General features: G+C 42.4%; 1 protein-coding gene across 1 annotated transcript; it reads left to right on the forward strand.

Annotated features, from left to right (window-relative positions):
- The first annotated feature begins 458 nt into the window (after positions 1–458).
- On the forward strand, positions 459–19,615 carry HOMEZ (homeobox and leucine zipper encoding). The gene is made up of 2 exons (XM_088470248.1): positions 459–684; positions 17,093–19,615. The coding sequence occupies exon 2, from the start codon at positions 17,182–17,184 to the stop codon at positions 18,847–18,849; it is 1,668 nt and encodes a 555-aa protein (XP_088326374.1). The 5' UTR covers positions 459–684; positions 17,093–17,181; the 3' UTR covers positions 18,850–19,615.
- Positions 19,616–23,997: the final 4,382 nt, after the last annotated feature.

The raw sequence follows: 23,997 nt of genomic DNA on the forward strand, positions 1-23,997 counted from the left end.
TCCATGTGGATGTAAGGAATGACGTTGAACAGTAACTGATGACGTCAGGATACAGCTATGGATCCGGCTGGGTCTATTTACTAAGCAGTGTTAGAAGACAGAGTTAAAAGGGATAAGGTCCCAGCCAATCAGCTCCCAACTGTCATTTTTCAAACACAGCCTGTGAGATGGCAGTTAGGAGCTGATTGGATGGCACCTTATCACTTTAGTCTCCTAACACTGCTTAGTAAATAGACCAAGTAATACATATGAGTCCCCTACACAGCAGCCCCCTCCCACCAGCACACACAGCCCTCACCGGGCCCAAAGTGTAGTACCCCGGGAATCTGACTCAGTGCTGCCACACTATATATACACATCAACAACCGCCGCCCTACGCAACCAGCACAGCGCTGTCACAGCAGCAGCCGGCTCCGCCCCGTCCCAGCGCCAATCGCTCCCAGCCACCAGCTCCCTCCCTTCCTGTGCCTGCTCCAATCTACGATCAGCTTTCGCTGTAGAGAAAACCTGGCAACGAGTCACGACCCGACCCGGGGGCGTCTAATCATCATCGGGCAGAAGAACCACAACAACACCCCGGCTCGGAGCAGCAGCACGGCCACAGCCGGACCGCATATATGTACAGCGGCCAGCCCGATGTCACGGCGCTGAGCAGGAGACCCGGAGCCGATGTAACGTTGCGATGTAAGTTGAAGTATCTGTCATGTTCTCTCCGAGACGGAGCGAGTCAGCCGGCGCAGTCAGTGTAGGAGGGCGAGGAGGGAGGACTCAGTGCTGGGGAGGGGGGGTGACCTGGCGCTGTGCCGCGGCCCCGGCAGATCAGGCTGTGCTGCTGCTGTGTCTATACATAAACATATATACTGTATATGTACATACATTACACTTTGTTTCCTCCTATTCCACGTGTGCCTGTTCTGTTACCAGTCTGACAGCCAGTTATTGTGCTCATTTTACTTCACTGTCCTGTTCTGTTCCCTATGAGCAGCGTCATCCCCAGCGCCCTCCTGCTCCCATCCTTTATTGTGCTGTCACATTTCTTGCACAGAAAATGGTTTTGTCGTGATCGACATCCTGAGCTGCCTACTGTCGCCAAGCACAGCCTGAGCCAAGTGTGGTGTGTGCAATGCATATCCTGGAGCCATAGTGCCCGGAGCAAGTGCATGCTACAGACAGGACCACCCCCCTTTGACATTTCCAATATGTCTACATTTTGTCCATGTCAACATTTTTCACATGTTGACATTTCATGCCATTCATCATAACATAATTATCACTAGTGATGATTATGGTTTAAACTTACTGCAAATTCAAACACAGGGCCCATTTATTTACAAACCTTAATACCAGCGACATTTTGTTTTGTATTGCCGTTATACAAAGGAATATGCCACCGGTATTCATCATTACTTTCCCCTATGGCAAAGTCCAGCGACTACGTCCTTGTCGGCAGGGCTCTCCGCTCACCTGCTGGCAGCCTATCGCTGCCACTGACTGGCTACTCTGTCATACGCATGCGTGACAGTCAGTCTGCGCATGACTAATTGACCCGACGGGGACCCACAAGTGCCTGGAAGGGTTCACTGAACCCAGAAGGACTGCGGCCAGGTCCCTATTGTCGGCAATGGGGACCACATCGCTCTCGCTATCTAAAGATGGTAAGAGTGATGCAGTGACAAACAGCGCTAATCTTAGATTACCGCTGTTTGATAAATACAGAAAGGATGACATATCCCCTATAGTGAGTGCTAAAGGGGTTATGCATCGTTGTTTAATGGGGCCCAACGTTTAGGAGGCTTTCATCATGCCTTGTGCCATAAACTATCGCTTCCAGAAAACTGCTGTTTCTGCGGAGTCAGTTTTTTGGAAGTGAGAGACTTTTCTCCTGTTCCTCTGGTCTTCCTTTAGTTTTCACAGCCTGCCTTCAAGTTGCGCATGCACAGCATGAAGGTAGGCTGCAAAGATTCTCGGAAGACCGGAGGAGCAGGAGAAAAGTGACCGGGATTGGCCGAGCACTGACACCCACCGTCGCCATGAAAACTCCATTCATGCAGCGGTGAGTGCGGTGGAGCCGGGAGGAGGGACGGGGGAGGTGGCAGTCGCAGGCAGCCAGAACACAGCGGGGAGAGATCTGAAAAGATCCTTCTGCTGCACATGCTGCCGTGTATACTATTGGGGCTGCACTCCTTCTTGGGATCTACAGTCAATTTCTGAAAAAAAAATGTTTTTCAGAAATTGATGAATGGGGCTGTCCCTATAAAATTACATTTTTATGTTAAATACATAAAAATGTTATTTATAGGATGACAAATGGACCCCTAAAACTGTAAAGGTGCATACACGCACAACGATTTTTTGAACGATTATAGTTAAATGATATCGTTTAAAAAAATTGTTCACTTTCTGAGTCAAACGATGAATGATTATCGTTCATGCGTGTTCACGTTTGTAGTTTAGTTTGTAATTTGTAGTTCAGTCAGACTTGTCAACTGAACGATTTTCAGTAAGTTAATATGCAAAAATTGTTTGTAGTTCTAAAAAATCGTTCATTACATTTAGTAAATGAACAACTTTAGTAAACGATTTTAGTTAATTTTTTCAAGGGAAAAAATCGTTTACTAAAATCGTTCATTAACTAAATCGTTGTGTGTGTGTATGCACCTTAAGACTTAATTGATCACTTTTAGTCTTTGAGATGGGTTGCAGGAATCAGGCTTTTGTTTCCACTAAATGGGGGGAAAATAAAAAAGTTTAAAAAAAGATTTTCAATTTGTCAAAATGTTTTATCAAAAGAATAAAGACTTTCTAAAATGCTTAAAGAATTTCATTTGTTAACAGAGTAGATGTTGCAGGGGTTCAAGCACCACCATAATACTACTGGAAGTCACTTAGAAAACCTTTGCTTACAAAAGTTGAGGAATCTTACTGCCACTAGGGATATAGGTTATATCAGTGGTTCTCAAACTCTGTCCTCAGGACCCCACACAGGTCACGTTGTCCAGGTCACCCAGCAGGTGCACAGGTGTCCTCATTACTCACTGACACATTTTAAAAGATCCACAGGTGGAGCTAATTATTTAATTTGTGATTCTGTGAGGAGACCTGGAAAACATGCACTGTTTGGGGTCCTGAGGACCAAGTTTGAGAACCTGTGTGTTATATTAAAGTAAGTATATAGCGCTTACCTGCCATCCACAGGTTGTCTAATTTAGCTTCTAATTGATAGCCAGCTTGATTTCAGCAACAAAAGGGGGGGTGAATAGGGCAGAAGTGCTGACGGGAGAAGGTACCAGGGGGCAAGAAGAACAATGAGCATTGGGGAAAAGTAGCTGGTAGGAGTAAATGATAGAACAAGAGGGGTGGATATATATAATAGGAGGGGAAAAGAAGACAGACACCAAAGGGGTAGATAGTAATGGACAGACCCACTTAAAGAGACAGAGCAACGCAGGGAGGTGAGGTGATAAAGACATACACACTAGGGCACAGGTTCTCAAGCTCTGTCCTCAGGACCCCAAACAGTGTATGTTTTCCAGGTCTTCTCACAGAATCGCAAGTTAAATAATTAGTTCCACCTGTGGATCTTTTAAAATGTGTCAGTGAGTATGAATACACCTGTGCACCTGCTGGGTGACTTGGAAATCGGAAACGGTGGGCCTGATTCAGAGATGAATGCAACTGCAAATCGCACGCAGATCGAGCGATTGTTTGCCATTGCGTATGCAGTGCGCTTGCGATCGCCCTGCGTTCACACAGACCACGGAGGCCCATTGCAGATTGACAGGAACTGACCGTTTGGGGGTGTTGACAGGGTGGTTAGCGAAACGCAGGCGTTCCTGGCTGTTTGAACGCCGTTACGTGGGCGTGCATAAATTAACCTCTACAATTGCATACGCAGCTCTGCGTGGCAGAAGAGCTCCCTGGCCTGCGGCAGGTCAGACCTTCTGCAAGGGTAAAATGGCCACCAATGAACTTCGATGGTACCGATGTTTATGTAGGTATGCGTAGTCGCACGCAGGTGAGAAGGCAGTAGTGGCCGTCTTTATGCTCGGGTGTTCTTTGATAGCATTAGCATATTTTTGCAACTGCGTTGCTTACAGAAACACAGTTGCAGTTGCGGTAGCGTCCGTCTCTGAATCACGCTAAGCCACGGACACACGCTATGGCCGATAATCGCCCATTTGCGTATGCTTTTTGCAGGAATATGCGCATGCATGAGTCACTCACTGCGCTCCGGAATTGTCCGCTCGTAGTACACAGACTGGACGCTAATTTGAGTGACAGTGCCGTTTGTGGGTGGTAACGGGAAGGTGCTCGAGAATGGGGGAGTGGATGTGCGAACGCAGGCGTGTCTGGGCATCTAAACAGTGTTTTATGGGTGTGCATAATTGGCAAAGAAACGTCATTGTACACGTCACTTGGTTGTATTTTAAGACAGCACTTATCGCAGTGCTTGCGGTGGGGTAGGGTCTACCTCAAGCGCTGCGTGCTGCTACAATGGCTCTCTCTGTAACCGAGTAATCACACTTCCTGGAGATGACGTGTGCTAAGAAAGAAAGGTGGGCGTCTTTATACTGGCGTGCGTTCGCTCTGCCGTCGCTCTCTAAGGCATAGAGGGCATCCTTCCACCAGACAGTGCGATCGTGACATTTACATACCCGTCCCCCTTTTGGCTGCGTGAGAGTGCAGCTTAATGTCCGGGTCTGAATCGACCCCTGAGTTTGAGAACCACTGCAGTAGGGGGAAGGGGTTTTAGGAATGAAAACCTTGAGGGAATGGGGAGGATCTGGGGTCAGGAAGTAAGCATCTAGGAGGAGGAGCAGAGGTTATAGGGGTGCAGCATGTGTAGAACTGCACCCAATATGGTGACAGTGACTGCGTGCTGCCTCTATGCAGCAATAGGCAGAATATGGCCAGTGCATTTTGAATGGGGCGCTCCTAATGTCTCCCCTATCATTTCTGCACCTTTCCACCATGGATCGGGGGATAGTCCTGGAAGACTACAGGGAAAAAAACAAAAAACATTAGTCTGTCCTTGGCGATGCAGGTTCCCAGAGTACACACGTCGCCCCTGTGTATAGAGCTGGCTGTTAATCCTTGGTCGGCATTTCCAGTCTGTGGCGGTTTATTTAATGTTCGAATATTCTATTTATTTATATATTAACACTCTGTTGACTCTTATTACAGTAAATAGGAAATTATATTTATTTCAGATCAGGGGTGGGTAGTTGGGAGTAGACCAGACAATTGAAATCTTCACTGTTCTTGCCAACGGATAACGAATGGAAAATAAAATTACTTAATTACTATTTAATATAAAAAAAAAATTATAGGCTGCTATTGGTGAACTGTGGGCCTGATTCAGCATGGATCGCAATTGCAACTGTGCATGCAGTGCGAATGCGCAGCGACAGCATTGTGATTATGCAAGTAGATAGCCATTGCGGAGTGAGTGACAGGAGATCAGCGTTTGGAGGTGGTGACTGGGAGTGGTCAGAAAAACACAAGCGTGCCTGTACGTTTGAACGCTGTTGCATGGGAGTGCATAAATTAGCCACTGCAACGGCATACGCAGCTTCAGTACTCTAAGACAGGTCAGAGCTGCTGTAATTCTGCGTGAGGGGCCGATATTACTGATGTATACCAAGGACTGCGAGGTATTACGGATGTGAGAAAGCGGTAGTGGGCGTCTATGCTGGCTGAATGGTTGCAGACATTACCATATTTTCGCAGCAGAACTGCGTGCGATTAAACAGCCGCAATCGCATTAGCGATCTGTGATGAATCAGGCCCTGTATTAGTTAGGCCATTGTAAGTCCGTCCATGTGCAGCTTTTATATGTGGATGTTTAATCCCTTATCATTTATAAACCCACATGCTTTGCATTACTATATATTTATTGCTAATTTATTATAAACTAAGTAGATTTTATAATTTTCAATTTACTGACTTGTTTATAACAACTACACACGTGCTAATTTGTTTATTTTGACTTTATCACCAAATGATTTGTCTGTGACTATTTCTATAATGTTGAAAGATCAGGGGGTAGATTTACTACAGCTTCGAAAAATGAAATGTGGTGGTGTTGCCCATAGAAACCAATCATATTCTCTCTATCATTTCTCTATTGCATCCTAGAAAATAATAGAATGATTGGTTGCTATTGGCAACATCACCACTTGTCTGTTTTAGAAGCTTTAGTGAATCTACCCCTCAGATTGCATTATAGCAGTACTTCCTGGGTGGTTGGTGACTTAACATACACTATTACCTATAATTTGATTTGAGTTTTCATCCTGTCCAGTCAACTTGGAATTGTTTTTAAATGTAAAGAATAATCCTTTTTGGTGTGAAACTAAGTGGACCAGGCCAAAACATTATTCCTCCTCATTGGGAATAATCAGATCACTATCCGGCATGTTGATAAATGTGGTCTGAAAATGACAGCAGATCACCGCGATCAGTCAATTTGTTCTCTGATTTTACCATAGATCAGGCCACAGTTATGTCTGATCGTGTCCATTATATATGTGGCCAAATTGGGAATTGCTCCCCAGGTGATGGGAACACAAGGCCTGATTCAGACCCGGTCTCAAGCGCTGAGCGCTTGCAACCGGGTCGATGGTGGCCCACAGCGCATGCGCACGACGGAGCCGGCTCTGTCGTGCGCATGTACGAGACCCGGCTAGCGACGGGCAATCCGTCGCTCCGGGTCTCGCACCAAAGGAGGCGAGCTGTCAATGTTGAGTGACAGCTCGACCCTTTGGTGGGCGGGCTGGGGGGGTGGCTGCCCAAACGGAGGCGTTCCCATGAGAATGTCTGCCTGCCATTTGGGGGCGGCCCCACTGACCTCACGAGTGAGGTCAGTGGAAAGATTCCGGCTCTGTTAGAGCCGAAATCTCTCTGGGGCTTGCGGCAACAAGATCCTACCACAATGGTCTCGTTGCAAGCCCGATGGTCGCGATGGTCTTGACCATCGCAACCATCAACCTGGCCACTCGCTATAGCTGTGGGTGGTCACCCACAGCTATGCGAGCGGCCAGGATGCCGCACAAAAACAAAACAAAAAACGCCCTGATTCAGAGCGAGTGCTCTTTCAGAGTGTCCGGTTCTGAATCAGGGCCACAATCTTATAATAAGCCCAAGCCTGAACAGCTTAAGAAGTGTTGTATAAATCACAATTGGGTAACATGTGACTGCCCAGCTCCTATGATTGTCTTTGTCCTATACAGTGTTGCCTGTTGGTAATCACGGTTTTATTTCCTTTTTTTTTTTTTTTTTTTTTCTCTCCTCCATGTGTTCTCTTTGGGTGGCGGTGAGTTAAGAAACGTGTCGTTGTGCTTTTGTGAGCCTGTTTAGGCAAAATGTAATTGCTGTGTTAAGGTGCATACACACACAACGATTTTTTGAACGATTATCGTTAAACGATATCGTTTAATGATAATCGTTTGTAAAAATCGTTCACTTTCTGAGTCAAACGATGAACAATTTTCGATCATGCGCGTTCACGTTTGTAGTTTGTAGTTCAGTCAGACTTGTCAACTCAAGGGAATATGCAAAAATCGTTTGTAGTTAAAAAAAATCGTTCATTACATTTAAATGAACATAGTAAATGAACAACTTTAGTAAACGATTTTAGTTCATTTTTTCAAGGGAGAAAATCGTTTACTAAAATCGTTCATTAACTAAATCGTTGTGTGAGTGTATGCAGCTTTAGAGATGTATTCTGTAGGTAGCTGATGCCTAATAGGTGTTTTTCTACATAAAATGGTTTAATGGTGATAAGTGTTCGTGATGTGTTCCTGGTGTAAAGCAGTCGTATTGGTTACACTAGCAGACAGGAACACATTTTGAGCTCTGCATATGGTTGGAAAGATGCAACTTTTGTGTGGGACTTTTTCAGTTGTAAATTAGTCTAATTTTGCAGCCAACTCTTTATCAGCCCCTCCAGATGTGTCCTCATTCACCTAGCATTGCTGTGCCATACGGTGTAAGATGCTTGTGTGACTTGGACGCTCTGCCTCAGGTAGCGATTTGTACTTCTTCCTAAATGTGTGTCTCTATCACATCATAGCCGCACACAGCGGCATTCACAGTATACCAGGCACACTAGATTAATTCTTTTGTCGCAAAGGAATTGGTATAAAGTCTCGCATTAACCATAAGGACACGTGGTGCGATGAATGGCACGGCCATTGGTATCGGAACTCAGTCTTTTGCTTCCTTTTTTTTTTAACCCGGATTAGAGACTTATTCACACACAGACGTACATGAAATGCAAGTGCCAGTAGTCGGTGTACCATGGCATTGTACTTTTGTTGCATTAGTAATTTAAATAAAATGCATATTTTAAGAAAATTTCCTGGAGCAAAGTCTGTGGCCCTGTTTGGTGCGCCACGAACTTTGCACCTAAGGGCAAAGGTGTACATAGTTGCATCTGTATATGCTTTCTTTTACCTTTTGTTTATCATACCGCATGATAAATTTTGGACAATTATAGGTAACAGTGGATTTCAAGTGATGCCCTATGTTGGCTAAAAGAGTCATACGTAGTCATTAAAGCTTGCCGTTTCTATCTTTGCATCAGCAAATAAAAGGTATCACTTCAAAAACTTGAGCTTTTTCCTATACCAATGGCTAACAATGTAGAACACTACAAATAGACAATCATAGTAAGAAAGGAGATGGACAGAGTGGGTGTTGGGGTTTTTGAACATAACAGCAGTTAATCCCATTCATCTGAGGGAAGAGGTCAGGAAACAAAGGATCCTGACAGACTAACTGGGTGGACACCAGAGGTGGAGTTAACCTTTTGTTCTCCCATTAAAGGGCTGGGGGTGGAAGCGTATACTCTAGTCTCCCATATGTGATGTGTGCTTCATGCATCTCTTTTATGAATGCTGACTGTTTCTGTAGTTCTTCCCTATCCCTCAACAGCGATACACAATTACACACACCTCTATTTAATGCACTCACAGAATATGTGCATCCTTGGGAAGTTACATTACTGGCAGTAGGATCATCAAGAGCAGGTAAGTAGCTTATATACATACATATAAACCTATCATGCTTGATTCAAGGAATTCATCCGATTGCTGTCCTTAAGGTCAAAAAGAATACCTCCCCCCCCCCCCCTCTCCCAACCCCCACCCCTGTATGATACTAACTTGGCAGCTGCCACACTTGGTTTTCTATCTTGCCCTCCCATGAATCTAAGAACAATGCAAATAGAATTTATGAAATATTGACCTCAATGGACATTTGTCTCTTTTTCTACCTTGCTTATGAATTATGTAAGATCGCAAAATCTTCCAGTTTTGGGCACCCAGACACCTAGTTGTACTTGTGCCGGTAAGTTCTGTGATCAAACATAAATGTTGTTCTATAGCAGTCACATGTCTGGCAGTACTGAACTCTGTACCCTGCTAACCAAACATAAACTGTGGCCAATAAGATGATTATGAGTACATTAAGCACTGAGTAACCAGAGAACAGCAGCCCTGGCCTCTGTATTAAGTAATGGTCATTGGTAATCAGTAGAAGAACTAACACATAAATGTGCACACACAGACACACACGCATATATAATATTGAGCCACTATTTATACAGCGCTTTACAAGAGACAATGCAGGGAAATGTAGTTTAGATCAGTAAGTTCAAAACAGAATTGGACAATATGAGCGGACAAGACGATTTACCTTCAATTCAGTTTGGACTGTATACAGAGACAGAAGGTGGAGGATAAATGGTTGTGCTTTGACACAAGGTATTTGCCAGGTATGGATGACCCTGACTATTTGAACGCTTTATTCACTGAATGCTCATTTTGGTGTATGTAGGAAATGAGGACGAATGACGTGGGATTGAGGGGTCCAACTATTTAAAAGCCTTGGATGGAGATAAAGTACCAACCAATCAGCTCCTAACTGTACAGTAATTTTTCAAACACAGCCCGTGACATTGTAGTTAGGAGCTGATTGGCTGGTACTTTATCTCTGTTCACTTTATCTTCATCCAAGGCTACTATGGTTACTATGGGCCTTAATGTTTTGAGCAAAATATGAATACCTCATACTTTCATTTTGCAAGATGTATTCATATTTGTAGTAGTAAGGACAAATGCTGTCAACTGTCTTTTTGTTAATATATGATGGGTATACTGACACATTTTTTCCTCATCTAACGCACCACTTGGTGATCAGTTGTCACAATCATATTTGTCTCCAATGCTGAAGCTATAGTGGCTTAGTTAGTTATATAGGTCTGATCGACACAGATTACTGAATACTATAATGCTTATCATAGTTTCTATTCTATGTGTTTGTGACATGGAAGAGGTGGGGAAACAAACATAATTTCATATGTTTTAACACTATTTTGTAAAATACAGAGACTCCTGATTGGATGTGGTATATTTTGTTGATGTTCTTAATGTCAACATGGCTGTAATGTCGACATTGAAAATGTTGACTTTAACCATGTCAGCATTCATCATGTTGACACTGATGTAATGTTAACATTGTTGAAATGTCAACAATGTGCATTTAGTCTAATTCTATCCCTACCGCTAACCCTAATGGAAATGTCGACATTATAAATATTCCCAAGTGTCGACATTAATGATGTTAACATTTTAATCCTGTCACTATCATCAATGTCGACATTCTTCTGTTGAAATTGTGAATGTCGACATTGAATTCCACCCAGAATGTCTCCAGTGACAATCACCCACGGTTTGCGTTAAGTGCACCCTCAGAGCTAGTTACATGCTTAGTACACGTGGTGATTGTATAGCTCTTAACCCGTGCGTTAGCTGCAGGGCTTTCTGTTGGATATGGGGCTTACTGCAGGATATAATTGTATAGCTCCAGGATATAATTGTATAGCTCCAGGCACTTAACCCGGGAGCTAAAAGACAGCAGTAAGTCCAGCGGCTGACCAGTGTACTTCATTAAACAATGTTAGGCATTTAAATTATGGCTGAATTTAATTAAGAGCTATCATATCTCCAAAAGCTTTGGTGGGTAGGTATCTGTATCCAAGGTTGCAAATAGGTGCGTCAGCATAAAGTCCATGTCAGCATTCTAACTCCACATTCTGACTGTTGACAATCTTACTGGATTCCCCAGTAGTAAGGTGTATTGGACTTTCTATTTATTTTACGTTCTCCGATCATCTAGTCTTTCTCTTTGTTCTTGAAAAAAAAGATTATACCATTTCCTATCCATCACCTATTTTGTGGTCTACATGATGATCATACTAACAAAGAGGATGTGATTCAGAAGTAGACGCAATGGTTGCAGCTGTCACTGCGTCTTTATGCTAATGCTGTGGCCGATGGATGTCCTATTGAGACGCCCTCCAGGTGTGGTGCAAATCCGCCCGTGTGCATAGAAAGATGCACTATTGGCCGCATCGTTGGGCATTGTACCTGCCTATAGGAGGCGCAGAATGTCCGAATGACCATGGCCCTACCCAGAAATGTACATCGAAAGTGAATGGATATCTATTGCAATTTCGATCTGCATCTCTCTGCGGAAAACTGTTGCATGCATGTGCAGAGGTAAAGATTCTTTACCTGCCTCCACGTCAGAGTCACTCCCAAAGAGCCTAATTCAGAGGTGGACACAATGCTGATGTTTGCGCAGTTGAGCGATTACTGTTACTGCATATGTGCGAATAGTCCCCAAAAAAACCAAGGGGGCATGCGTTGCCTTGAATGCACACGGAGTTTCTATTATGTACAGAGGCGCTGTTGTTAGAACCGGCAGGACTAACCATGGACGTTCCTAGGTGGTGTCTGGGACGTGGCCTGAAGTGTGGGCAGAAAAAAGTGTCTCATGGGCATGTTATGGAGTGTCACGGATGGGTCAGCCACAGATGTCCTGTTTAGCCAGAGTTGAGATGGAGACACTGTGCCAGCACAAGGCTGTTCAAGTGTTAATGGTGGAGTGTTTGGAACCACCGGCAGATTTGCCCTGTCCATTGGCATTGAAAATGGGTGGCTCAGGGTTTGCACTGACCGGCGCTCGTTAGTACACAAGGGTAAGGCTGAAACTAGCATTTGTATATTACAGCTGCAGCAGCTCTGCAAGAAATCGCAATTGCAGCGGAGTCCGGTCCAGAGTGTCAATTGGTTAATGCAGTGTTACGTTTTCATTTTCATGTTTATTTACATGTGTTTGAAATACCAGGAGATACTACATACACTTAATCAGTATTATATGAATTTAAGGGCCATAGTGATCATTTATCCGATCAGTGTGACCCCCGTAAACACTGAGCTATTTGTAGCTCAGTGTGTACATTCTTCAGTGGATCAGGAGGTAAGGCATCTTTAAATATTAAACTGCACATAAGATGCGACCTCCTGATCCAAACGTTTGCAGGAGCATTTTTAGCCATTTAGCGGTTAACACTCCTGCATACACACCTATACAATTATTGGGTTTATCAGCCGATATTTGGGTGATCGACCAAATGATTGTACAGTCGTGTATCAAGCTTTAGAGTGCACTATTTGTTTATTCCTCGTTTGTATGATTGGTAATATTTTTCACTTGATATTTTCTTGGTAAATATCTGGTGTGAACAGGAGTCATCTGTTTTTGCTCAGAATCTATCTAAATTATTTTTCTGTTTTGTACTTTCCTTCTAAAGACAGCAGGCTTCAACACCGAAAACTGTATGGGATCTTCAGCACTGAAAACTGTTATTATAGCCATATTTTGGGTAATAAAACAAAATGGATCAACTCTAGGTAGTGACAACTAATCCACCTTTTCAGGAACCATGTTTCACAGACTAAAGGTCCACAAGACCAATACTTGGTGGCTTATTTGCTAACCATTCTGGGCTGTTTAAGTATTTAAGGCAACCCACAACATTGGTTTACATCCTTCACATTTGCCAGCCGGTTGCTTATTCGGTTCTAAATCAAATGCTTTTAATGAAGGTCAAGTACAAGAGGTTAGTTCCTGTGCAAATTACTATGAACCTTAGCACTGCAAAGTGTGAGTGCTCATCCTTATCTTTGTGGTGATAGGGAAGCAAGTGGAACACCCCAGAGGGGGCAACCATGTACAAGTGGCCCTTTGTAATATGTCCACAATAACCCATGTACATTACACAGCATCCCTTGAGCAAGCTAATCTGCATTTGTTATGGGGTCCCTCAATCACAATGGCAAGCTCTTAGACAGTTAAACAGAAGATAATAGCACCCCTTAACTATTTGTAACAAGTGCCAGCAGTGAAAATGTCCTAGCCATACAGGAGGCTCCCTTTATTGGGTGTCTGAGAAACCGACATGGGCTAACTAAACCCTATGCCCATTGAAAATAAGAAACTGACTAGCTACAATTACTTTAGGGTGACTCACAAATGGGATCCCTCAAAGCAGATTAGATCATTTAGAATATGCCGATCCATGCCCAATAAATGATACCCCCCGCCCCCCTCATTTTAAAACTCTCTCAAATTTATTTTTTTCTTATTTTGCCATGGTTATTCTTCTATTTTCTGCTTTCTATGTAACCACCTTCCACGTGCACTCTTAAAGTTCCCTTATATAGAGAGTTCCCTGAACTCCGAGAGGCTGAGTTATATGTAAAATTGTGAGCTTTGCATACACTCCTAAATGTTTCTGAGGCATTACTTTGAGTTACACTCTATCCTATAGATACATCCAACATCATTTAGTATATGATTGAATTTGTAGTTTGTAGCATCGCCAAGGTTCAAGTGAAGAATACATGCTATCATCTGACACATTTATTATAAGTTTAGTAATGAATATTCTGGGATATTCAATCTACAGTAATTGCAAAATACATTCTGTGCACTAGTGGCATTTTACAAAACCCCAGGACGTCAGGCAGGATGCTCTTACAGCAGGGCTTGATGACAAAGTTTAGGAGCCAGACCATCGTCCATTACCAAAATATATGAAAGTTTGTATAGACCACTACACATGCCTCCTCACGTGCCTCTTTAATGGTCATCAAACTCTGCAACATGCCCATACCAGCCCCCAATTCATAATATGCCACACAATAGAGCACACATTCATATTACACTACACACTAGTGCCCACATTCACATTATGCCACACAGTAGTGACCAAATACATACTATGCCACACAGTAGGGACCAAATACATACTATGCCACACAGTAGGGACCAAATACATATTAGCCACACAGTACAGCTTCCCACAACACGAAGAAAATGAAGCAGCTGGGTGCAGACAAAACAGTGAAGGCAGCAAGACTCAGTGCGTGTTGAGTTCTCTAACAAGCTCAATGTGAGAAGCTTGCAATATCAATTTCAACAGATAAACATTATTACTGTGCACCACAACGTTATGATGACCCTTCTCAGCGGAATTAGATCAAGAAGCTGTTTTTGCATGGCAACATCCAGTTCCCCCGGGGATCACGCTCCTCCTTCATTGTGGTGGCAGTGCTGCAGCGAGAAGATCCGGACCCCAGACACTCACACTTCATGGCATTTTTCTTGCAGAACGGAGGAGGTGCAGCCACACTGAATGTGGCAGGCACACACTCCTCTGTCCTCATTTGACAGACATGCAACGTTGGACGCCCCCCCCCCATTCAAGGCTGTAATCCCCTCCAGAAGACCATTTTTTCCCCCTTTATAAACTAGCTTTATTAGTACCTGACCCTTGAAAAACTTTGTCGACGGTTCTAAAATCTTAGTCGCCATGGCGACCGGTATTTGTTAAGCCTTGTCTTACAGCGTACACGTCACTTGTCTTAAAAGTAATTTCTCCATACTAAAATGCTGTAGGGGTGTGTTATGGGGTTGGGTATCGGATCCCGGTGGTCAAAATCCCAACGCCGGCATCCCAACAGGGTTAGGATACCGACACCTGTCGGTAGGTATCCTAACCCTCCCCCCGCACCCTAAACCTAACCTTCCCCAATAGTGCCTAACCTCCCACCCCTAGTGCCTAACCCTCCCTGTCCTCCCACTACTTACCTTCGTGACACCAGCACCTCTGGATTCTGACAGTTGTCGGGACTCTGCTGCCGGTATTCTAAGCTTCAGCATCCCATGTGCTAGGATTGTGATTACATCCCATGTTATGTCATTAATTCATGTTTTCCTAATGAATCCCAAAGTGATGTCATTATACAGATATTATTTACACATTTATTAATGTCACTGGGTTATTATTATTATATATGGAATAATGAACACCTTACAGCTTTGTTGTCAGCATTTTGTGACACATCTCTTGTACATGGCGGACCGTGCTTGTTGCAGGGCTGATCCCAGGTCCTCTGTGGTCATTGTGACATCTGATATGATGCAAATATGTCCTTATAATTTGTATATGATTGAAGGGTCAGAGAATCTAAAACGCCTGGATATAATAATCACCTCATACAGGCAACCTGCCTTGTTTGAAACTGAAACTTTTTTAGTATGAGGAATAGTTTAATCTTGTAATTTAAAGTATAATAAAAGTAATATATTAATCTTGTTTTACCGCAGGGGTGCGATTATCTATGACAAAATGTCAGACATATTTTTTATTACAGCTATTTATACAATTATGGGATCACTTATTGAAAAATCGAATGCCTAAAAAGAGAAAAAATATCTAAATATCAAAAGCTGCAAAGTACATATTTTATTATTTGTTTTTACATATTGATATGAACTGATCTCTGCTAAACAGTGTAATGAGAAGGACGGTAATGCCAGAAGCAGTGTTGGGAACATGTGCTTCCAAATCATGCAAACCCCCCATGTCTGGGTAATATACCCTGTACATATATTGACATCATTGATGTATATGAACTTTACTATGCAGTTGAACAATATTAAAAATGACAATTATAATAAAAGTCAATAATTTCCAGAAACACATCTTCAGAATCTGGTCTTCCCAGGACGTTTGAAGCAGTTTAGCAGCTCTACACCTAGAATGTTAAAATGTCTCAAAGTATTTTCTTCTTTGATCTGAATTTCATGTGAAATCAAATGTTTACAGTAAATAAAATTAAGGGGTGTGTTATGAAATGTCATCATAATGACGACGTGATCTGAACATGTTCAGATTGTTGACATGTCACATGTCGACTTTTTTTTAGAATGTCAAAAATTATTTTAGCCTAACCCTAATTGCTGCCTACCCCTTATTTCTTTTTGACATTCTCTGTATACAAATATATTGTCGACATTGATACATGTCAACATTATGTTAGTTGACAGGCCATGTCGCCATTATGGTCGTCGACATTCTGACTACATCTAAATTTAAGGGAGAAATTCAAATCAGGACGATGTGAATAGCGCCGGGAGGAACTTCCCGGATCTATTAAATTTTACCCATTGCTCCCTGCTCTTAGTCGGGAGATGCCGGTTACCTCATCTGTTTAGTCGCGGTAACCATCCTTTTACAATGAAAGTGCTGGCCTTGATGCTGTTAGTGCCGCGCTAAGCCAGAAAACAGCATTGCGGCCGGCACTTTAGAGGATCCTGAGGTGCGAGTAGAAATCCGACTTGTCAGACTTAACAATTGAAGCTCCAGGAACACCTTCCCGGAACTATTCACACCGCGTTGAATTGAATCACCTCCAATGTATCACTATTACAATATATTCTAACACTAGGAGGCATATTTACTAAACTGTAGCTTTTTAAAGCTGTCGATTGCCTGTGGTTTTTCACACAAGATTTAAAATGGCAGTAATAAGTAAATAACCAGGCGTGTTTTGCATTTAATATTATTGCCGTTTTAATTTTTGCGGGTAAACTGCTAACAGTCAGCGGCTATGAAAAGGTTCACTTCAGTAAATTCACTCACCATGTCCCCCGATTTAGGCTCTTCCCATTTCTATACTTTACATCCAGATCCCTGTATGTTGGCAAGTATGAACATATCGCATCTGTGGTGTTATTTATATTAAATAACTATTATAGAACCATGATCCTTAAAGGCATATACACAAAGTTTACTACATGCACTTATAGTAACTTTGAATACTTTGTTTAATTAAAACCAGTTGATAAAATTTGTTTTATTTACACCTTAACACAATCATCTTTGTTTCTGCAGAATATTCCGTAAACTTCTCAAGAGAGAATTTTGGTGGACACAGAGGAAAATCACAACCTATCTTATGCTACTACCCTACTAGCTGAATAATGTCTCCAACCACCGAAACTAAGGCGCCTGGTACGTACACAGAAGTCACTCCAGGATTTGTATGTCTGCCTCCTATTTCTGATGATCTTGAGCTGATTTGGACTCAGGCAGAGCAGACTTATGAGTTAGATGATAACCCTCAGCTCATCCAGACATTCAGCTACTTTCCATATCCCAGCATGCCAGAGATTGCCTTACTCTGCCTACGGTATGGACTTCAAATGGAAAAAGTGAAAACCTGGTTCATGGTACAGCGCATTCGCTGTGGTATAAGCTGGTCTTCAGAGGAAATAGAGGAGACACGCTCACGTCTCCTTTATAATCAGGACCAGCTACATTTTAAGCCTTTGGTGGCTCTGGCTAAGAAGTCTAATGCGTTTAAGAACTTGGAAAAACCTCCCATACCTTCCCCGAAGAGTGGTTCAGGGCAAGAAATTTTACCTCATTCCCCTTGTGCACCCTCAGGTGATGCTGAACCAGAACCCAAGAAGTTAAGAATAGACTGTATGTCGTCAGACAAAGAACCACAAATGGCTACCAAGCTCACCAACGAAAACAGAGTGCAAATCCCCAGGTGGGAAATGCCAGGTACTAACAGACCTTGTTCAACAGCTTTAAACCTAAACACTGAGCCAGAACAGTTACTTCGGAATTCCGCTAAGCATCCAGTTGCAAGCCAGGTGTTGGGAGCTGATGGGATGGAAAGAACCTCAGCTGTGTCATGTTTTTCCTCTGAGGAGGAACGCCAGAAAATAGTCTGGCCTACATCCTGGAATATAGATGACTGCAAAGGATTTCTTGGTGATGGGTATAACAATCAAAGTGATGTATATCATAACCTCAAAATGGATGACCTCTACATGCCAGTCATGAGACGCCAGCGAAAAACCAAAGAACAGTTGTCCATTCTGAAATCTTTTTTTTTGCAGTGCCAATGGGCAGGCCGTGAAGACTACAAGAAGCTGGAAGATATCACTGGACTTCCAAGATCAGAGATTATCCAGTGGTTTGGAGATACACGCTATGCTCTTAAACATGGCCAGCTTAAGTGGTTCCGCGATAATGCCCAAGAACGCCCTAGCTGGTTAGATGAACCACAACATCTTGTTACGCAGAATGGAAAACAAGGTGAGCCATCATCTGGAGAAAATGCTGGAGTCCGAGCATTGGCTCCAGAGTTAGGAGCCACAGATTCGGAGTCCAGAACTACAGTTACACCACTAACAACTTCAGCAACAGAAGCACTGAACTCTTTTGTGGTGCAAAGGCCAACGATAAAAATGACAGCCTCATATACAGGACAAAATATGGGAAAAAACCCAGAAATGCATAATAAATATGCAAATGCTTCTGGAACATCAAATACTGCAACTAACATTTCAAATGCAAAACCTCTCTTAATAAACTCTTCAAAACCTGAGACTTCTCCCAAGAGCCCCAATCAATGCACTGTAGTTCAAAAAAAGTATGACGTACTAGAAAAGTACTGGTGTACTCATTATGACTTGCAGAAGGGGGACTTGCAAATGCTAGTAACAGAGTCTGGCTTAAGCAAACAGCAGGTACTGGACTGGTTTAGTTACAAATCTAATATACCTGCTGAGGTGGAGGTTTGTCTTGAGGAGGAGGGGGAGGAAGATGATGATGTTGTAATCATTCAGGACTAGTATGCCACTACTGTAAACATTTATTTTTCTTAGCAGTGGTCTTTGAATAAAAAAGAAAATTCATATATAACTCGTCTTGTGGCTTCGTCAGAAACCATTTACATTTGTTTTTCTTCATAGCCTAGGTCTTTTCTGTCTATTGAGGAATATGAAGCTTATTTTCCTTTGGAGTTCTGCAAGGTGTAAGTGTAACAGAAAACTGCTGTTCTTCACTAGCAACAATAACTGTACTTATCAGACACTATTGCTACTGTAGATCTTGTTTCTACCCTCCTAGTGGTCTTCTCATGCTATCTAGAAGGTGCAGGTTCAATTACTGTACTTGAAGGGATGTTGTAGTTGTGTAGAACCTCCTCAGCAAAGATGGGCACTAGATGGTCTCAAAAAAGTTCCAGGCCAGGTACCACTACTTGGTGGTGAGTGGTGTTGTCGGACAGCTGAGTGCCTGGTATGTCGTGCTGGCAGGCAGCTGCTCTTGCAGCAGTAGGATGGGGAAAAATGTCATATTAAAAAGGATTTCTCACGATCTGCCTTGACATATATAAATGTCTCCGGTTACAATGTCGAAAGCAGAAGGTCAACATTGATTATGTCAATATGACTAAAATGTCAACATCATTAGTCATTGACACTTGCAAAATGTCAACACTGACAACGTCAACATCGAAAATATCAACATCTAATGTCGACATTTCCTTGAGGGCTAGTATTAGGCATACAATTAGAGTAAAAGCACATTGTTGACAATTCATCAGTGTCGACATGAATCTTGGCATTGTGAACATCAAAATATACCACATCCATTTTTTATATGTGAAGTTTCACTGCTCATCATCCCACTGTCATGCTGGTCCTGTATCTATAGCATCGTTCCACTGCTTAATGGAGAAATTGGACAAGCTTGTAAATTTTTATTCTTCTATAAATACAATAAAATGTGAAGATAATAATTATAATTAAACATTCCCTATTGTTACAGTTCATTTCTTGAATAACTGCTACAACCAACAAAAAAAGGTTTTGGGGCAGGCCAATTAATAGGCTTAGTTCAGAGATGTACTCAAACCTGATGGTTCATGTTTAACTGCGCATGTGCAGACCCCTTTATGCACATATGTAGATTGGGTCCTGCTTAGTCAGACGTAGTGCGGCTGCAGACGTCAATTGACTGAAAGTCTGCAGCCGTTTGGGGGTTGAGATGGGGAACGTTCTACAAAACGGGGAAGGTGTGAGCCCCGCTTTGTAGGCATGCTGAGGCCAGGGTCTGCGTCTTCCCACACAGCTTCACTGGCCATGGCACAGTGTAATACCAGCCATCCTGAATAACCTGAGGGTTACCCAGATGACCAATGTTCACACAGATGGTCCAATACTGCATCATTGGACGCAGCAGTGGATCACAAAAGCATGCAGTGGGTGTCTTTCTACTATAGACTCCTCCTGCTGCTTTTACATATTTTCGCTGTGTGAGCTTTGTACATCTCTGAATCAGGTCCCAATATTAAGACTGGCTATTTTACTATGGTGTATATGTACATTAATATGAAAATGTATAAACAAATCAGCAATTTTAGCTGATTAGAAACAAAAACAGTTTGCATCTGACGCTCTCACCTCCTTATGCCTTTAGACGCAGGACGGGAGGAAAGGAGCATGCAAACGCAGCCCAAGTACATCAATGCCATGCTCATGCAAATGTGGTCAGAAGCATATCTGCAGTGATACACATGTCAGTAGGCGTATCTGTTAGGAGTGCTTGCAGAGAAAAGAAGAGGTAGAAATCGCACCAGAAAATGTAATTTAATCCACATAATCTCACCAGAGAAAAAATTCAATATCATAAATATTTGATATATTTTATAGTATACGTTAATGGAGATGCCAGGCTTAAATCAACCAATTTATAAAAAGGACAGTGGAGGGCAGTTTTTCTCTTGTAATGGTAATTCTATATAAAACAAATTAATATATTCAGCAAAATATTTTACAAACAAAAAGTAGGGAGTATGGAAAAGAAAAACATTAGGTGTGCTATACCTACTAAATATATACTAATTAAGAATATTTTGTCTGTCAGACTGATTATTAAAAACTTAAAAAGGAACAAAAAAAAAAAAATATTTTTTTTTTTTTCTTGCCAAGGAGTTAAGATCGGTTTGAGTACTTGCAGTTCCTATTTTCGCATTAGATCTTTGAATAGCTGAATTGGCTCCAGTTTTCAAATGAATGAAAAATTATAAAATTCTATTATTTTCTCCATTTGAAGTATCTTACTAGTCTAGGCCTGCTTTACTTAACAAAATCGACTAGTTTTTTTAACAACTACCCTCTTTCAACAATAACAAGAATTTGTTTTATTTGTGATAACGTAGGTGGTAATCACATTTGAGACACATAACACATTCATATCTCCACACTAATGCTGGGAGGAGGCGTGGCAGTGCACTGCTGAGCCTGCTGGGACATCCTCAGATCACAGCCACGTCTCCTCCCAGTATACAGCGAGGAGCAATGGAGAGGACAGTGACGCAGTTAGCACACCTCCTGTTCCTTTGTTCGGCCCTCTCTCAGTCCCACCATAACCAATTTCCCGCCGTTTGGGCTTGTTTTGTTCAGTACGTCCTCTGCTATTGTTGGGAGTTAGCACTGAATGTATGAAACAAAACGTTTCGCTCTAAAAATTAGTTCTTCTCGGAGACTGTGTACTAATAACCCTGGTGTTTTTTGTTATATTTGTGGCAAATATAGTGTTGCAAAAGAAATACAAAATATAACTATTTGTAAAACAAGCATATCAGGCTTATTTTGGACGTCACATAAGTCGGCAAGACAAGATTTGGGTGCCTCACAAAGGCCCTCATTCAGAGCCGTACGCTCTGAGCAGAGCGCACGCTCTGAATGAGGGCCGGGCTCCATTTTCATGGAGCGTCCTCCTGGACGCTCGTATAGCTGTGGGTCACCACCCACAGGCTATACGAGCGTGCATTGTGATGGTCGCGATGGTCGAGACCATCGCGACCATCGAATTTGCGAGCCGGAGCCTGCGGTTGAGGTTTTCAACCGCAAGCTCCGGAGTGATTTTGGCTCTATCAGAGCCAAAATCACTCCCACTGACATCACTAGTGATGTCAGTGGGCCGGCTTCTGACGGGAGGCGTTCCCGTGGGAACGCCCCCGTCAGGGAGGCATGCCCCCGGCACGCCCACCAAAGGGGGCGTGCTGTCAATCAACATTGACAGCACGCCCCCTTTGATCGGACACAACGAGCGAAGGACTTTCCTTCGCTCGTCGCGTCTGGCGCATGCGCACGACGGAGCTCCCTCTGTCGTGCGCATGCTCAGTCCATAACATCGACCCACTTGCGAGCGGACAGCCGCTCGCGAGTGGGTCTGAATCAGGCCCAAAGTTTGTAAAACCTGCGTGGAATCACTCCGCAATTCGACTAAAGGTTATTGAAAAGGACTTAATTTCGGCATACCTATGATGTGATCATTTGAGTGACTGCTATTTTTGTGCTGTAAATGTGAAGGGTATAAATCGATTTAAGAAACTCAAATGGGAATACCCAAGTTGAATTCTGCAAAACAACCAATACCACATAGTAAAGATTTACCTTTACCATCATTCAGTTCAAGTGAGCTTGAAGAAAGGTCCTCTACTCCAAACAAATTTTCTCAAAGGAACTAAATTATTTAATTTGTGACTTGAATTTATCAAAAAAAGAAGCTGAGCTTTTAACATCCAGACTTCAAGAAAAGCACTGCCTTTAGCCGGATGTTACTATAACATCGTAACGAAATAGAGAGCAAGCCATACTGACATTCTTTAGCCAAGATAACAATCTTGTGTATTGCAACAATATTCCGGAAGTTCTCCAGATGATGGGCTTACCAGAATATTGAGCAGAAGACTGGTGGCTCTTTTTGGATAGTTCTAAAAGAAGCTTAAAATGCGTATTACTGCACAATGGGAATAAATTTGCGTCGATTCCTATCGGTCATTCAACAAAACTTAAAGCACAGTATGAAAATATCAAGTTAGTCTTAGAAAAAATTGGTTATTCTAAGCATCAGTGGTCTGTTTGTGTCGATTTAAAAATAGTATATCCACTTTGCTGCCCAAGAAAGTTTACCAAGTATCCTTGTCACATATGCTTATGGGATAGTCGTGCAAAACAAAAGCACTGGCAGCAAACTGTATGGCCTCCAAGAGAAGTTATAATTGTAGGAGAAGCCAACATCATTCATGAGCCCTTAATTGACAAGAAAAAAAATTCATACTGCCGCCACCTTATCAAACTGAGTTTAATGAAACAATTTGTAAAAGCATAGGACAAGTCAGGCGATTGTTTCACGTATATTTGTCGAACATTTCCATCTCTTAAGCTGCATACACGCACAGATTTTTTGAACGATTATCGTTAAACGATATCATTTGAAAAAATCGTTCACTTTCTGAGTTGAACGAACGATTATTGTTCATGCGCGTTCACGTTTGTAGTGCAGTCAGACTTGTCAACTCAACGATTTTCATTAAGGGAATATGCAAAAATTGTATGTAGTTCAAAAAAATCGTTCATTACACTTTAAAAAATCTGACAGATAATCTGACAGAAAATCGTTGTTAACAAAATCATTGTGTGTATGTGTATGTGTATGCAGCTTTAGTATTGAAAAATTAAAGGCAGGATTTTTTGACGGCCCACAGATACGGAAAGTGGTGAAGGATCCAAATTTTTACCACATCTATGACTGAAACCGAATCGGAAGCATGGCTGAGTTATGTGTCTGTCATTCAAAAATTTTTAGGCAATCACAAGGCAGACAAATATCATGAATTGGTCCACAACATGCTAAAATGCTTCGAGAAAGTAAGTGCCAACATGAGTATTTAAAGTAAATTTTTTTGTACAGCAATTTAGATCACTTCCTGTCCAATCTACGAGATTTAAGCGAAGAACAGGGTGAATGGTTCCACCAGGATATTCAGGCAATGGAAGAAAGATATCAAGGAAGGTGGGATCGTCACATGATGGCCGATTACTGTTGGAGTTTGCAGAGGGACTGACAGCAACAAGAATACAAAAGAAAATCCCACAAAAAACGGTTCTCATAGCTTCCTAATACTTATGTACTGTATGTCATTATTC

The sequence above is a fragment of the Taudactylus pleione genome, unplaced genomic scaffold (assembly GCF_031769625.1).
Source record: "Taudactylus pleione unplaced genomic scaffold, aTauple2 ptg000095l, whole genome shotgun sequence".
NCBI lineage: Eukaryota > Metazoa > Chordata > Amphibia > Anura > Myobatrachidae > Taudactylus > Taudactylus pleione.